Source organism: Pyrus communis, chromosome 8 (genome assembly GCF_963583255.1).
Source record: "Pyrus communis chromosome 8, drPyrComm1.1, whole genome shotgun sequence".
Taxonomy (NCBI): Eukaryota; Viridiplantae; Streptophyta; class Magnoliopsida; order Rosales; family Rosaceae; genus Pyrus; species Pyrus communis.
The window spans coordinates 23,219,018-23,234,851 of NC_084810.1; the positions used below are offsets into that span (position 1 = coordinate 23,219,018).

A 15,834-nucleotide genomic window follows, 5' to 3' on the forward strand; every position below is an offset into this window, starting at 1 on the left:
GCTGGTGAGTCGAATGGTGCATTGGAAGAGCCATGAAACAGTTTAAGCACTGCGAGCTCCCCAAGTTACTTGGATGCAATGGATCTTGCATACTGGCTTAGTTCGTGATGATTGTGGAAAGTGACGCCAAATTTTGAATATCAGTCTATTGGTTTAGTATATGATCGAAGGAATTATGTGCTGACATTTGTTTTCCCGTACGAAGAATAGCGCATTGTACACAACATTCTTGACCACATCTTGAATGATAATTCTAAATCTCATAAAAGCTGATTCTATCTCCAAATTAAATATAACTGTTTGCTCAATAGAAGGTATCAAAATTATGAATACAAACACTAGAAAGATCTTGTATTGAAGGGATTAATTGCAGACTTAATTAGGTACTGACACTTACTCATTCTCTATTTTGTGAATGATAACATTGTGTTGTTTAGCTCAAAGCCTCGAGAACTGCCATTAATATCGATTTCTTTTTGGTTTGTTTTTTTACTGGATTTCCAATAACCCATTATTTTTTGGTAACATGCAATAACACATTATTGAGTAACCATGAAATTGGCACTGAGGTGTGATACTTTTCTTTCTTTGTTCGGGATTTAATCACATGTATTTTCGTTGAGCAAGGTTTTAACGAGATCACTCTTTTGCTGCTGCCACACTTGTATCTTAATTGAGTTTGTCTCATGATAAAAAAATAAAATAAAAAACAATTGTTGTTCATGTGTATTGTACAAGTTATGTGTCAGTGGATCCCATGTAAGCACAAAGAAAGCTTCAAAAGGAGTACATATCATCTTCGGATCTAAAAAAACAGAGTCCAATGATCAAATAATCCAGACCGTTGAAATTTGATTCAACGGCTACAAATTAGAGGCCCCTCTAAAAGTTATAATAATTATAATCATTATAATAATTATAACTGTTAGATCAAATTTTAATATTCCAGATCATTTGATCCTTAGACTCTGTGTTTTTTTTTTTTAAATCTGGAGATGATCTGTACTCCTTCAAAAGTTGTCCCCAAAAAAACCTTTAGTGACAGCAGAGGAATATTCGAAGGTTGATTACGAGAGATTGATCAAAGACTAATTACAAATTGAGCTGGAAAGTGGAAACCGAAAGCCTAAAGGAAAATAAAGATTTTGGTAATTTTTGGGATTACCGATCAATGAGATATGGAAACCAATTCCACTTTTTACAGACCAATCTCAAGTTTTCTTTTGGTCAATTGACCAATCACAAGTTCATTACAAATTGGGATGCATCTGTTAAAGGAAAGAAAATCCCATGATCTGATTGTGAGCTATTCTAGCATTTGGTGATTGGTCAACTCTTGGGCTAGAGCAATTGTAGGATGTAAATACAATTAGTTTGATTGTAGACTTTGTTTACCTAATATAGCTTATAGCTTCTGTATAAATCGATCTCTATGTATCTCAATATTGATATCAATGAAATATACAATTCCATATTTTCTCTTGGCATCAGAGCACCGATCTTGGTGACTCTATTACGCTTCCGCCACAATTAGCTTTCCTCAAACACCATAGCCACCACAATGGCAGAACCAACCAAACCTGAAATCAAATCAGCCGAGAATTCCATGGAGTTCTCAGACCCGTATACCTTACACCACTCGGATCATCCGGGACTGATCCTAGTTTCCAAAACACTTGACGGAAACAATTACGGACAATGGAGCCGTGCTATGCGCATGGGTCTTAGCGCAAAGAACAAGATCGGATTTATCGATGGAACCATTAAGGCTCCAGCACCCTCAGACATGAAACATGCAGCCTGGAAGAGATCTAACGACATGGTCACACTGTGGATTGTAAACTCAGTCCACTCAGACATAGCAGGCAGCATCATGTACACTGAAACCGCAGTTGCAGTATGGAACGATCTGAAGGACAGATTCTCACAAAGCAGCGACTCAAGAATCTATCAAATTCGACAAGAAATTGTCGAGAACCGCCAAGGGCAGCTCACTGTTTCTGCCTATTACACCAAGATGAAAGCATTATGGGACGAGTTAGCGTCCTACCATGACCCATTCACCTGCACTTGTGAAGGTTTGAAAGGGCTTGCTGAGCGAGAAGAGAAGGAAAGAGTTATGCAATTCCTAATGGGTTTGAACGACTCTTACTCAGTCGTACGAGGCTCGATTTTGATGATGAGTCCACTTCCGGATACACGCCGAGTTCATGGCCTAATTCTCCAACACGAACGACAAATGGATGTGGCAAGCCGTCGTGAATTGGGGACGAATTCTCATGCAATGCAAGTTCAACGCCCTCCAGCGCCGTCATCATCTAATGACAGGTTTCCTAGCCCTTCTGCAGGTTCATTCTCACGCAAATCACTTAAGTGCACTTACTGTGATGGAGATGGGCACTTGGTGGACAGATGCTATTACATCATTGGGTTTCCAGTGGGCCACAAGTGGCATGGCAAAAATGTGAAGCCTAAGAACAGGAAAGCAGCAGTCCATAATGCCGAGATCACCAAGCCTGCTGCACCAACCACTTCCAACGGTCCAACTTTCACTACCGAGGAATATAATCAGATAATTTCCATGCTCCGCAACGGTAATGGTCAACCACTCGCAAATGCGAAAGGTATTTTCTCACCCACATGCAATATAGCACAAAAGGATGCACACTCAACTTTATATTGGATTGTTGATAGCGGAGCTACCGACCATATATCTCATTCACCACCAACTCACAACATCATTGCTACTCAGCATGACTTTGTTGGTTTACCAAATGGGGGGCAAGCGAAAATACAAAATATTGGCTCAATAAAATTGTCGCATGACTTATCCCTTGACAAAGTTCTTTATGTGCCAAAGTTCCGCGTCAATTTGTTGTCTATTAGTAAGTTGACAAGAGCTTTGCAGTGTATAGTGACATTTTATCCCGATTTTTGTGTTGTGCAGGACATGGATACGAAGAGGATGATTGGCCTGGGCAAGCATTTTGATGGGCTATACTACCTTACACCAAGTCAAAATCCTCACCTCGCCAACCATATTACCCACACCACAAGTCTTTGGCATCGGCGCCTCGGGCATCCCTCATCCGCACCCTTACTCTCGCTAGCTAAGAATAATACTGAAATAATGTTTGATTCCAAACACCTTTGTGAAGTTTGTCCTTTAGCTAAACAAACTCGATTACCTTTTTCTACTAGTACTAATAAATCTACTGCACCGTTTGATTTAATTCATTGTGATATTTGGGGACCTCACAAAATTCAAACACATTCCGGGGCACGCTATTTCCTTACTATTGTGGATGATTTCACTCGTTTCACGTGGGTACATCTTATGAATTTTAAGTCCGACACACAAATGTTATTGAAATCATTTTTTTCTTGGGTGAAGACTCAGTTTCACATCAACATTAAGGCTCTTCGTGCCGATAATGGTGGTGAATTCCTTTCCATGCGTTCTTACCTAGACTCTTGTGGCACTATTTTACAACATTCTTGTCCTTACACACCACAACAAAACGGGGTAGTCGAACGTAAACATAGGCATCTTTTAAATGTAGGTCGTGCTCTCCGTTTTCAGGCCAACTTACCTTTAAAATTTTGGGGGGAAAGTATTCAAACCGCTTGTTATCTCATAAATCGCCTACCTACACCCTTGCTCTCTGTCAAGTCTCCCCACGAGATTTTACATGGCAAACCACCCACTTATGAGCACTTGCGAGTTTTTGGATGCCTTTGTTACGCCACCAACCTCACACCCACCCACAAATTCGACATTCGTGCTAGACGTTGTGTTTTCATTGGATATCCTCTTCACCACAAGGGTTACACAGTATATGATCTAGCCACCCAGAAATTTTTCGTGTCCCGCGACGTTACATTCCATGAACACATTTTCCCTTATACCACTTCACCACCCACGGACCAAAATGACTTTCCCATCTTACCAATCCTTCCTTCACCACATTACCCAAATGAACCCATCCTTCCCAATGCACATGACTCCCACGGCCCACATGTCACCAATGCCCCATCTGACCCACATGCAAACCGTGGCCCATCTGACACCACAAATCCCACCCCTTTACCTGCTACCCCCACTACCCCGATTCCCATTACCCTTAACCTCCCAGAAAATCTTGATCCCTTATATGTTCCTGCTGCCGCCGACCTACCTCCTGACACTGTGCCCACACCGACGCATCCTCCACCCCCTCTCCGTCACTCTAATCGCTCCACGCACCCACCCGCTCATTTCAAAGACTATGTGGCTCATCATTCAATCTTGCTCACGCCCCCGGCTTCCTCTCGCTCCATGTCCAGCACTCGGTATCCTTTACATCAGTACGTCTCTTATTCATGTTTATCTCCTGGATATCGACAATTTGTTTCTCATATTTCCCATCTAGTGGAGCCAAATACTTATGAACAGGCATGTAAAGATCCTCAGTGGGTTGCGGCAATGCAAACTGAAATTATTGCTCTCGAGAACAACAAAACTTGGAATTTTGTCCCTCTTCCGCCTGGACAACATCCCATTGGCTGCAAATGGGTTTTCAAACTCAAGTACCACTCCGATGGCACCTTGGAGCGTTACAAAGCCCGGCTCGTCGCCAAGGGCTTCACCCAACGCGAAGGCATCGACTACAAAGAGACTTTCGCACCGGTCGCTAAACTTATCACTGTGCGCTGCTTATTAACTGTGGCTGTTGTTCGACATTGGCCTTTACATCAAATGGACGTCCAAAACGCCTTCTTACATGGCGAACTTCAGGAGGAGGTATATATGCTGCCACCTCCGGGTTTTAGTCGACAGGGGGAGAATGTCGTGTGTCGACTCCACAAATCCTTATATGGTCTCAAACAGGCATCAAGAAGTTGGTTTCGTGAATTCTCCACAACTATATGTGACATTGGTTTTTGTCAATCTAAGGCAGATTACTCTTTGTTCACTCAAGTCAAGGGCAATTCTCTCACTATTATGCTGTTATATGTTGATGATATGGTCATTATAGGAAACAATGAGGCTGAAATCAACAACCTGAAGGCATTTCTTAGCAGTCGATTTCGAATTAAGGATCTCGGATCCTTGAAATATTTTCTTGGAGTTGAGGTTGCGCGTTCGAAAGCCGGAGTCACGATTTGCCAAAGAAAATACACACTAGACATATTGGAGGAGGCTGGATTGCTTGGTGCTAAGCCTGCGAAGGTACCCATGGAACCTGAGTTGGTGTTAACACCCACAGGTAGTGCTTCACTTCATGAACCTGCTCGATATAGACGCTTGGTTGGAAAATTAATTTATCTAACAATCACGAGGCCAGAAATTGCATATACCGTCAACACCTTGAGCCAGTTTATGCAAGATCCTCAACGACACCACCTTGATGCAGCATATCGACTTCTTCGATATCTCAAAGATGCTCCTGGACAAGGTTTGATGTTTTCTTCACAAAGCAACTTTGTGACGCAGATTGGGCTCGTTGTCCCACTACGCGTCGATCAGTGACCGGTTATTGTATCTTTCTTGGTACATCACTAGTGTCCTGGAAGAGTAAGAAGCAAGTCACGGTGGCTCGTTCATCCGCAGAAGCAGAGTATCGATCGATGGCTACAGCCACTTGTGAATTAAGCTGGTTGCGGTATTTGTTGGAGGATTTACATGTTAAGCATCCCCAACCAGCAAAGTTATTTTGTGACAATCAAGCAGCCTTATACATCGCTGCAAATCCTGTGTATCACGAGCGTACAAAGCACATTGAGATCGATTGTCACACTGTCCGTGAACGAATTCAAAAAGGAGAAATCAAGACTGCCTATGTTCGAACAGGAGAACAAGTCGCTGACTTGTTTACTAAACCCCTACGCGGGCCTGTTTTCCATTCACATCTAGGCAAGTTGGGTGTCATCGACATCCACACTCCAACTTGAGGGGGAGTGTTAAAGGAAAGAAAATCCCATGATCTGATTGTGAGCTATTCTAGCATTTGGTGATTGGTCAACTCTTGGGCTAGAGCAATTGTAGGATGTAAATACAATTAGTTTGATTGTAGACTCTGTTTACCTAATATAGCTTATAGCTTCTGTATAAATCGATCTCTATGTATCTCAATATTGATATCAATGAAATATACAATTCCATATTTTCTCTGCATCTGTATAAATACAAGGGTTTTTATCACAGATAATTCTTGAAATTGATCTATCTCATCAAAATGGTTACTGGACTCGAGAATCAATTAATATAGTTCTTGAAAATAATTGTTGTAAATCAATATAATCATTCCGTTAAAAATTCTATTATATGCTCATGCTTCACATAAATGAGTTCCACAAGTTTAATTAAATATTAGCATATAGATTAAAAATGTTGAAATAATAAAAAATAATTTTTTTAATGTCAAAATTAAAATTTTTTATTCTCCCGTTGTGTTCCTCTCGCAGGCTTGGCTGCCATGGCAGCCCTGCCCACTCCAAGCAGAAGCAAAAAAATCCCATAGGTGTGGAGGGTTTTGCCGAAATTTTATGCTACTTGTCGGAATTATTGGTTTGGGGCCGTCAATGTAGGCCTCGGGTGCGTAGTAGATTGGAGAATACGGTGAGGAGAAGGTGGGTGTTAGCAACGCTAGAGTCGGAAAACGGAGAAGATGGTTTGGTTTGACTGGATTTTTATCGTGGTAATTCGACTGAGTTGTAAGGTGGCGCCGATTATGTTTGAATGGGTCGAGTGCCAAAAATCGAGCCACCCGAGTAGAGGCTGCCATGGCAACCAAGCCATCTTGACGAAGATGACAGGAGAATTTTTTTTTATTTTAATTTCGATATTAGAAAGATTATATTGATCGATTTTCAATTTTAGAAATCATTTTGATAGAATGAATTAATTTCATAAACAATTTATAATAACACAAAAATTAATATTAAATTATAAAATGATAAAAAAGGATTGAAAAGTTTCAATTTTTAAAAATACACTAAACATTTATCTTCTCTTTTTATTATCTCACAATTTCACATGTTCTGATTTAACGTTGTCAGGAGAGTACCATCATGTAGCATTGTCGTGTGATGCTACAGTGTCACCCTCCCAGAAAAGCACCAGCTGGAAACCGTTAAGCAACGCCTCGCCGTTTGTGCAAGTTAAAAAATTTAATGGCCGCACGATTTGCATCCACTTTTAATCAACGGCCACGATGTTGTAGGCTACCAATAAAAAGATCCAGATCTGGATCCATGGGACAACTTTTGAACCAAAAGACTAATTACAGACCAATCACAAGGTCATGGTCAACAGACCAATCACAAGTTCTTTTTTGGTCAACTGACCAATCACAAGTTCATTACGAATTTGGATGCATCAATAATTACAATCTCAAAAGGCTTTCTTCTACATTGAGCTACTAGCTAACTAAGCAACCAAGAGAAAAATGGCTGCCGCTTTGATTGGAGAGGCTTTTATCTCCGCTTCCATCCAGGTGCTGTGTGACAGAATTGCTTCAGCCGACTTCGGTGACTTGTTCCGGCAGAAGAAGCTGGATGAACCACTCCTCATGAAACTGAAGAGGACGCTGCTCACCCTTTATGCAGTGCTCAACGATGCGGAAGAGAAGCAAATTTCAAACCCTGCTGTGAGAGACTGGCTGGACGAGCTCAAGCATGCTGTCTTGGACGCGGAGGACTTGCTGGATGAGATCGACACTGAAGCTCTGCGATGCAAGGTGGAAGGTGAAGGTCAAACCGAGAAATTATCCAACAAGGTGTGGAACTTCTTCTCTACTTCTCCTAATCATTTTTATCAAAGCATGAATGTTGAGATACAAGGGTTATTACAAAGGCTGGATGACTTTGTGCAACAGAAAGTTGCCCTTGGTCTTACAGAAGTTGTTGGGAGGAAGGTTTCACAAAGAACTCCAACAACTTCCTTGATTCATGAACCTTTTGTATATGGAAGAGACGAAGATAAAGAAAATTTATCAAAAGTCTTGTTCTCTGATGATGCGAGCGAGGATGATGTATCTATCCTCACCATTGTTGGTATGGGCGGGGTTGGCAAGACGACCCTTGCTCGAGCCCTTTACAACGATGATAAGGTGAACGAGCACTTTACCCTTAGATCTTGGGCATGTGTTTCAGAAGATTATGATGCTATTAGGGTGACTAAAACTCTTCTCGAGTCGGTCACTTCAAAACCTTGTAACATGACAGATTTGAATTTGCTTCAAGTTGAACTTAGAGAACAACTGAGGGGAAAGAAATTCTTATTTGTGTTGGATGATCTTTGGTATGACAACTATTCTGAATTGAAGCGCTTGCAAGCTCCTTTTACTTCCGGGGCAAGGGGAAGTAAAGTCATCGTGACAACACGAAGCGGAAAGGTGGCATCTCACATGAATAATGTTCCCATTCAACACTTGGAGCCTTTGTCGCACGAAGATTGTTGGATGTTACTTGCAAACCATGCATTTGGAAACAAAAACCACAACGCACATCCAACTTTGGAAGAAATTGGCCAGAAAATTGCACGCAAGTGCAATGGGTTGCCTTTAGCAGCAGAAACACTCGGGGGTCTATTACGTTGCCAGAGAGACTTCAAGGAATGGAACATGTTATTAAATAGCAGTCTTTGGGAGCTACCTTGTGATGAAAGTGGTATCCTTCCAGCCCTACGGTTGAGCTATCATTATCTTCCTGCTCAGTTGAAACGATGCTTTGTGTATTGTTCACTATTTCCAAAAGACTATCAGTTCAAGAAGGAAGCTATGGTTCTACTTTGGATGGCAGAAGGTTTCATTCCACAAGGTTTCAATGGGAAAAGAATGGAAGAGACGGCTAGAAGTTACTTTGATGAACTTTTATCACGATCACTACTTCAAAAATCAGGGGAGTATGGTTTCACAATGCATGATCTTCTTAACGACTTGGGTCAATTCATGTCTAGGGGATTTTTTCTCAGGTTGGAAGAAAGGGAATCACAAGAAGTTAAAAGACTTCGTCATTTGTCATATGCTAGGGGAGAAATTGATGCTGCTAAAAAATTTGAGCCATTAAATGGGGCTAAGTGTCTGCGGACCTTCCTACCTATCTCAATATATGAATTGTTCTTCTTCTGCATAAGTAAAAAGTTTCTACATGATTTGTTGCCATCCCTGAAACGTTTACGGGTTTTATCATTGTCCCGTTATAAAAATGTTGTTGAAGTACCTGATTCTGTGGGCAATCTCATTCACCTGCGCTACCTGGATCTATCCGAGACAGCAATTGTAAACTTACCTGGTGCAGTTTGCACTCTCTACAATTTGCAGACGTTACTGCTGTCAGATTGTCCTAATCTCATTGAACTGCCAGCAGACATGAGAAAATTGATAAATTTACGGACGTTAACGTTGGCAGGTTGCAGCTCCCTTACTAAATTACCTGCAGATATGAGGGAATTGAGTAGTTTGCATTACCTCGATGTCAGTGGAACAAAGATAGAAGGGATGCCAGTGGAAATTGGAAGACTAAAGAGTTTGAGAACATTAACTGATTTTGTTGTGGGGAAATATACCGGATCTAGCATTGGAGAATTAAGGGAGTTGCAGCATCTTCAAGGAAGACTTCGTATTTCAAATCTGCACAATGGAGTTCATGTTGTGGATGTATTGGAAGCCAATTTGAAGAATAAGAAAGAACTCAATGACTTAGAGTTGGCATGGGGTGATGAGGAAGCCGATGATTCCCAAAAGGAGAGAGATGTGCTTGACAAGCTCCAACCTTCTGCAAATTTGGAGAAACTGACTATCAGATTCTATGGAGGAACCAGCTTCCCAATTTGGTTAGGAAGCTCTAATTCCTTCTCGAACATACAGTTCATGTGGATCAGTGATTGTAAGTATTGTTTGTCCTTGCCAAGTTTTGGGCAGCTGCCCACTCTTAAAGAGCTACGTATCAAAAGGATGAAATTTGTTAAAACGGTTGGTGTTGAATTCTATGGTGATCTTAATGGAGCTTCTGTAATTCAGCCCTTTCGGTCTCTGAAGACGCTGGAGTTTGAGGAGATGCCGGAGTGGGAAGAGTGGGAGAATTGGCGACCGAGTCCAAGTGGAGCTTCTGTACTTCAGCCCTTTCCTTGTCTCCAGAAGATGATAATAAGGAATTGTCCGAAGCTGAGAGGATACTTGCCCAATCGTCTTCCATGCTTGAAAACACTTTTACAGAATTCATCGGAAATAGTTATTGAAGGATGCCCAGGTCTGTTACCATTAATAGAGAGAGTAGAGAAGAAGTTCTTGTCCACACTTGTAATTTCTAATTTTGATGCAATACAGTGCCTGCCCAAAATGAAATATCTTGGAAGTTTGACTTTCAGTGATTGCCCAACCGTGTCGTCATTAGAGTTCTTATCTCATGAGATGATGGCCGAATTGACATCACTTGAGTCTTTGTTTATGCACAACAGTTTTCATTCAGTGAGGTCCTTCCCGTTGGGCGTTTTCCCCAAACTTTCAACTCTTGAAATCCGTGGTTGTGAGAATCTGGAATCCTTTTCTATTGAAGGAGTTGATCAGAACCTAAGCCATCTCAATGAGCTGCGAATCTACAACTGTCCAAATCTGGCGTCTTTCCCGGACGGAGGATTGCCCACTCCCAACTTGAGAGGATTGACAGTCAGTGGATGCAAGAATTTGAAGTCGTTCCCCGAACGAATTCGCACCCTCACCGCCCTTGAACGATTGGGATTATACGATCTTCCAAATCTGGTATCATTTGCCCAAGGGGGTTTGCCTCCCAACCTGCAATATTTTAAAGTTACAATTTGCGACAAAGTGAAGCCTTCAGTGGAGTGGGGATTACAAGGACTTGTCTCCCTTCAAGAATTTACAATTGCTGGCGAGATCTGGGCACCGTTGCTCAAGGAACAGCTCCTGCTCCCTACTACCCTTAACGGTCTCCGCATCGCTGGACTATCAAGTCTGACATCGGTGGTGGACGTAAAAGTACTTCGACACCTTGCTTCTCTTCAATATCTAACTATTGAAGATTGCCCAAGCCTGGAATTCCTGCCACGAGAGGGATTTCAACACCTGACTTCTCTTCAATATCTAACTATTGATCGTTGCCCAAGTCTGGAATTCCTTCCAGCAGAGGGACTTCTACACCTCACGTCTCTTCAAAAGCTACGAATTTCTTGGTGTCCAAAACTCCAATTCCTGCCAGAAAACGGTTTGCCGCCCTCTCTTTCTTGCCTGGTGATCTCCTCCTGTTCCACCCTGGAGAAAAGGTACGAGGATAAGAAAGGAGAAGATTGGGCCAAGATATCTCACATTCCTTGCATATGGATAAACGACGAAGTGATCATATGAGCTCTGTCTCTCTCATACAAAGTTGTGGCATTTCACTCTCAGGTATTTTGCATCTAATTAACTTCAATAGTTTGAAAAATAAAAGACATAACAGAAATAAGAATCATAGCATATTGATCAAATATTTCTTTGCAGGAAGGAAGACACATTATCGCTACATCTTTAACATTTTCGGATGGTATGAAGAGGATCAATCCAGCATAGTAAGCATCAAAAGTGCAACATGTATAGGTGCTCTTTCATAACCGAATAATGTATTAACATTTCAGAAATTACAAAATTTTGCAATTTGTTTCTCATCTCCCCCATTTTCTTTGTCAAGTATTCTTTGTCAACTTATAGAATATATAGTAGTTCGAAAACTCACAATTTTTTGACCCAGAACTTTTGGAATATGTTTATTCCTGGACTTTAGGGAAAAACAGTGCTGTTATATGTTAACGTCTCTGCATCCACATTCTGGTTTCGGATTTCATTCATGTCTTATTGAAAGCATGCATGTTTCGTATATCAAAAATAATAAAAACCATCAATGCTGCTTATTTTGGTCTGCAGAAGCCTACACAAACTTGCATCCACACTTTCCTCCTCCTCCATTGGGCAGGCTGTCTCGTTTTCTTTATTCAGGTACCAGATTGATGCTTGCGTAGATACTTTATGCTCTTGTGGTTCCAATCATATAATCATAGTTGACAAATGGAAAGATGTGTGCAGATAAATCTTTCGAGGTCTGTTTTCTGATGTTTCGTTTCGTTTCATTCTTTTTATTTATCTCCAACATAAACTTGTTGATGAGAGAGAGAGAGAGAGGGAGGGAGGGAGGGAGGGAGGGAGGGAGTGAGTGGGGAGGGAGGGGCAGAGAAGAGGAAATGTTTTTGAAAGTTTTGAGAATCAAAGCTGCAGATAAGTTTCTCAGTAGCTCATGTGTATTATTGATGCATTATTCAACTGTTCTGTATTCTTTTTACCATTTCTCAGTTGCGTGAATCAGCATTAGTTATCAAGACTCTTGTAAAATCAATCCTAAGTATCTGTTAATACAATGTGACAGGACAGACTCATTTATGGCCTTTGTGGATGCGGCAGCGAGCTAACTGTGGTGTGGAACTGTAAAGTAGAATTACCCAAGGGAACAGATGCTAGCTTGCATCAATTACTGGGCCTGTCTGGCATGAGTAAACAGCCGTGGCATGCTTTAATAGTTTTCTTCTGATGTCCTAGTGATCTTCACGCTGGTGCAAGAGATATATCATGTAAGTAACCCTTGGACGATTTTTTCTTTTTTTTAATCATTCTGATTTCGTTTTTATATGGTGGCTTTTATGTTGGTGCGGATGAGTTTCTTTACAAACACAAATTCATAATTGCTGCAGAGTCCTTATTGTGGAACTTAAGAGGCGATTGTCTGAGGCAATGGATGTTAGCTCACATCAATTTCCCAAGCATTTTTGGCTTGAAGATGATGCACCTCTAAAGGAAGATGATGGAACCCCGGGATGATATATTTCTTTGTCATATGGGCGTGGTTTGAATACGGTGGCCTGCTATCTCATCTTCGTTCAATGCGATTATCATCTTCAAGTTGGTGTATCTATGCTTTTCTTTACGAATGTGAACTGGTAATAGATCTTTAGTTGAATACTGCAGATGAGCTTTAATTTACATTCTCTCTTACCATGGACCATCTTATGCAGATGATATGATGCTTCGTTTTAACAAAGGGTAGCTGAATATATGTTTCAGTTTTGTTCCTTCACAGTATCCCTGTTTTATGTAGTTTGCATACCATTTAAAAAATAAAAAATAAAAAAAAATAAAAAAAATCTCATGTTAATATAATTTACAAATCATATACTTCTTAGAGAGAATTAATTTACGAAGCAACAATAATTGGATCTATTTAAAACCGTAATAGTTAGTTTTGTTCATTCTTTATCATCAATGTGCCCATTGAATTTTACTTTCATCTCTGTATTTAGGAGTTTGTTGAGCTGATATGTAAGGCAAAAGCATCCGAGATGACATCCATATTGAATAGCTATCACAAGAAGCAGGCATTTCAAAATTTCATATGTAGTAGGAGTGTTAGAAAACAGATGGAGGTAAACGTCTTTGTATCCTTTTCCCCTGCCTCTAATTTCTGGAGGACTCTAAATGTTGATTTTTCCAGTTGGAACTGCAGTTTATTGTTATTGTATTGCTTATTTTGAACTACAGAAGCCTAATATAGGTGGCACAAACTGGCAGGTTGTCTCATTTTCTTTATCCGGGGACCATCAAGCTTGCGGAGATACGTTATGCTCTTGTAAACCTGGCCATAAATTCGCAGCAAAAATGGAAAGCCGCACGTAATTGGATCTTTAGACAGAAGATGTGGAGGTGTGCTTTCTCACGTTTCTTTTCCTTTCATTCTTTTTCTTCATCATCAACATAGAATTTAGCGAACAAGGGAAAAAATGAGACGTTGTGAGAATCACAGTTCATATGGTTGAATGTTCTCCATTTTTTAATAGTGTGATGCTTTTTTCCACCACAGGGTACAAAGGCTTGCCTAAAGGTGACAAGAAGTAGCACAGCTGCACAGACCCAACATCTTTACGATGCAGTGCTGCTTCCACGTATTTCACTGTTCAAATTCCAACAACACAAGTCATTCATAAAATGGAGCAGCCGGTTTTGCAGGCGAGGACATTAGAATAGCCATGAAACAATTTAGGCACTTGTGATCTGTCCAAACTACTTGGAAGCAAAGGACAGAAAAGGACTTCGACACTTCACTTCTCTTCAAGAGCTATGAACTGAAAGCTGCCCAGGTCTGGAGTATTTGCCAGGAGAGGGACTACTTCAAAACCTCACTTCTCGTCAAAAGCTATATATTTGGGGGTGTGACAGTTCCCTATGCCTTCCAGAAGAGGGTTTGCCACCATCTGTTTCTTTGCTGGAAATCCACCAATGTTCGCCCTGGAGAAAAGGTACAACAAGACGTACGGCAGAAGATTGGGCCAAGATATCTCAGATTTCTTGCATATGGATAGGCAGAGACCTGATCATAAGAGAGCTCTTTTCTTCGGAAATACTTTGTTTTCTGACATTTCCCTCTCAACTCTCAAATCGAAGTCAGGTATAGTTTGCGTCCAATTAACTTTCATGGTTGCACAAATATAAAAATAAAGAAAAAGAAATAAATATGAGAAACATAGCATGCATATTGTTTCAAATACTTTGCAGATCATCGTATAGGCAGACATTAGACTCTCATTCTGTGAATCTTAACAAGTCTTAAGTTCTGAATTATTATTTTTTTTCGCAGGACACAATGGCTTCTCATGGAGAGCTTTTCGTACGCAAGCTTCCCAAGTTTGCCAATCATTGCCAGGGGAGAGGAGGGTTAAATGACCACTGTATATAACATTTCGTTTTTCTACAAGAACAATCGTCGCATGGAGGAGAAAGGGAAAGGTTCAAAAATTACAAGCTTTGCTAAGTTAACTAAGCTTTGTTTACTTTCATTTTCTTTGAAAAGTCTTGCTTGTTCTGAATATTTTGTATTTCATTTTTGTAATATGTTACGGTGGTTAAAGTCGATTTTCCCATTGTAGTCTTTGTAATGTGATTCAAAACATCAAATTCTGAAATATTTCGTGTATGCATTTCAAAAATCAATTGACAATATAGTTTCATACTTCCTTTCTTTGCTGGCTTGTGGTTGCGGCATTCAGTTAATATGTTTTGAGGATCTCCTCAGTTCCATTGTTGTTGATGTTGAATCTGGAGTGTCACCGAAAAGCATACAACATATACATTATATCCTATTGAGATATCGTTTCCAGAATATTACTCGCACTTTGTAAAATGTTGCTCATCATCTTTCATCCGTATTGTTGATCTCAAAGAAGATTATCACAGATATACATTGTTCGGAACATTTGTCATCACCGCAGTCATTGACAAAGGCAACCCCATTGCCGCCCTGACTTCGAATGCTCTTTTGATGAAGCTGCAATGTCAACTCAAGCCCCCTCACAACATATTCATCGATGATCGTTCGATTCCTTTATCATGTAAGCAACTTATAGCAATGTCAACGAACTTTGTTCAAGCACTCGACTTCAATCTTCCCTATCACATTTGGGTCAATGATTTGATCAAGTGTCTCGTCTCCATGACAACTCTTGGCCCACTCAGCTAGGCTGATTTCCCTAGCCTCCACCTTATGCATTAGAGTTGGCCTCGCACATAATACCTCCCACAAAACCACCCCAAATGAGTACACATCAGACTTCTCAGTCAGCTGTTGATGTCTGTAGTACTCCGGGTCTAAATACTCGAAGCTACCTTTCACCACCATGCTGATGTGTGTTTTGGACGTGTTGGTCGTGCCCATTTTTGACAACCTGAAATCTGATACCTTGGCCACCATTTTTCCAAATAAAATGTTTATGCTCTTCACATCGCGATGAATAATGGAGCCCTTGGCAACGCTGTGAAG

General features: G+C 40.7%; 1 protein-coding gene across 10 annotated transcripts; it reads left to right on the forward strand.

Annotated features, from left to right (window-relative positions):
• The first annotated feature begins 7,373 nt into the window (after nucleotides 1–7,373).
• On the forward strand, nucleotides 7,374–15,036 carry LOC137743713 (putative disease resistance RPP13-like protein 1). Of its 10 annotated transcripts, XM_068483659.1 has the most exons (10): nucleotides 7,374–11,387; nucleotides 11,481–11,576; nucleotides 11,901–11,972; nucleotides 12,397–12,598; nucleotides 12,719–12,881; nucleotides 12,993–13,067; nucleotides 13,325–13,447; nucleotides 13,593–13,724; nucleotides 13,882–14,466; nucleotides 14,656–15,036. In XM_068483659.1, the coding sequence occupies exon 1, from the start codon at nucleotides 7,431–7,433 to the stop codon at nucleotides 11,343–11,345; it is 3,915 nt and encodes a 1,304-aa protein (XP_068339760.1). In that variant the 5' UTR covers nucleotides 7,374–7,430; the 3' UTR covers nucleotides 11,346–11,387; nucleotides 11,481–11,576; nucleotides 11,901–11,972; nucleotides 12,397–12,598; nucleotides 12,719–12,881; nucleotides 12,993–13,067; nucleotides 13,325–13,447; nucleotides 13,593–13,724; nucleotides 13,882–14,466; nucleotides 14,656–15,036. The 10 variants fall into 10 exon arrangements, with proteins under 10 accessions (XP_068339760.1, XP_068339751.1, XP_068339755.1 ...); XM_068483650.1 differs by lacking the exon at nucleotides 12,993–13,067 and having other exon boundaries at nucleotides 11,901–12,073; nucleotides 12,719–12,964; XM_068483654.1 differs by lacking the exon at nucleotides 12,993–13,067 and having other exon boundaries at nucleotides 11,901–12,073; nucleotides 12,402–12,598; nucleotides 12,719–12,964.
• The last annotated feature ends 798 nt before the right edge of the window (nucleotides 15,037–15,834 follow it).

Coding starts and splice junctions, on each gene's coding strand:
- LOC137743713 (XM_068483650.1), top strand. CDS start 7,431: ATGGCTGCCGCTTTGATTGGAGAGGCTTTTATCTCCGCTTCCATCCAG.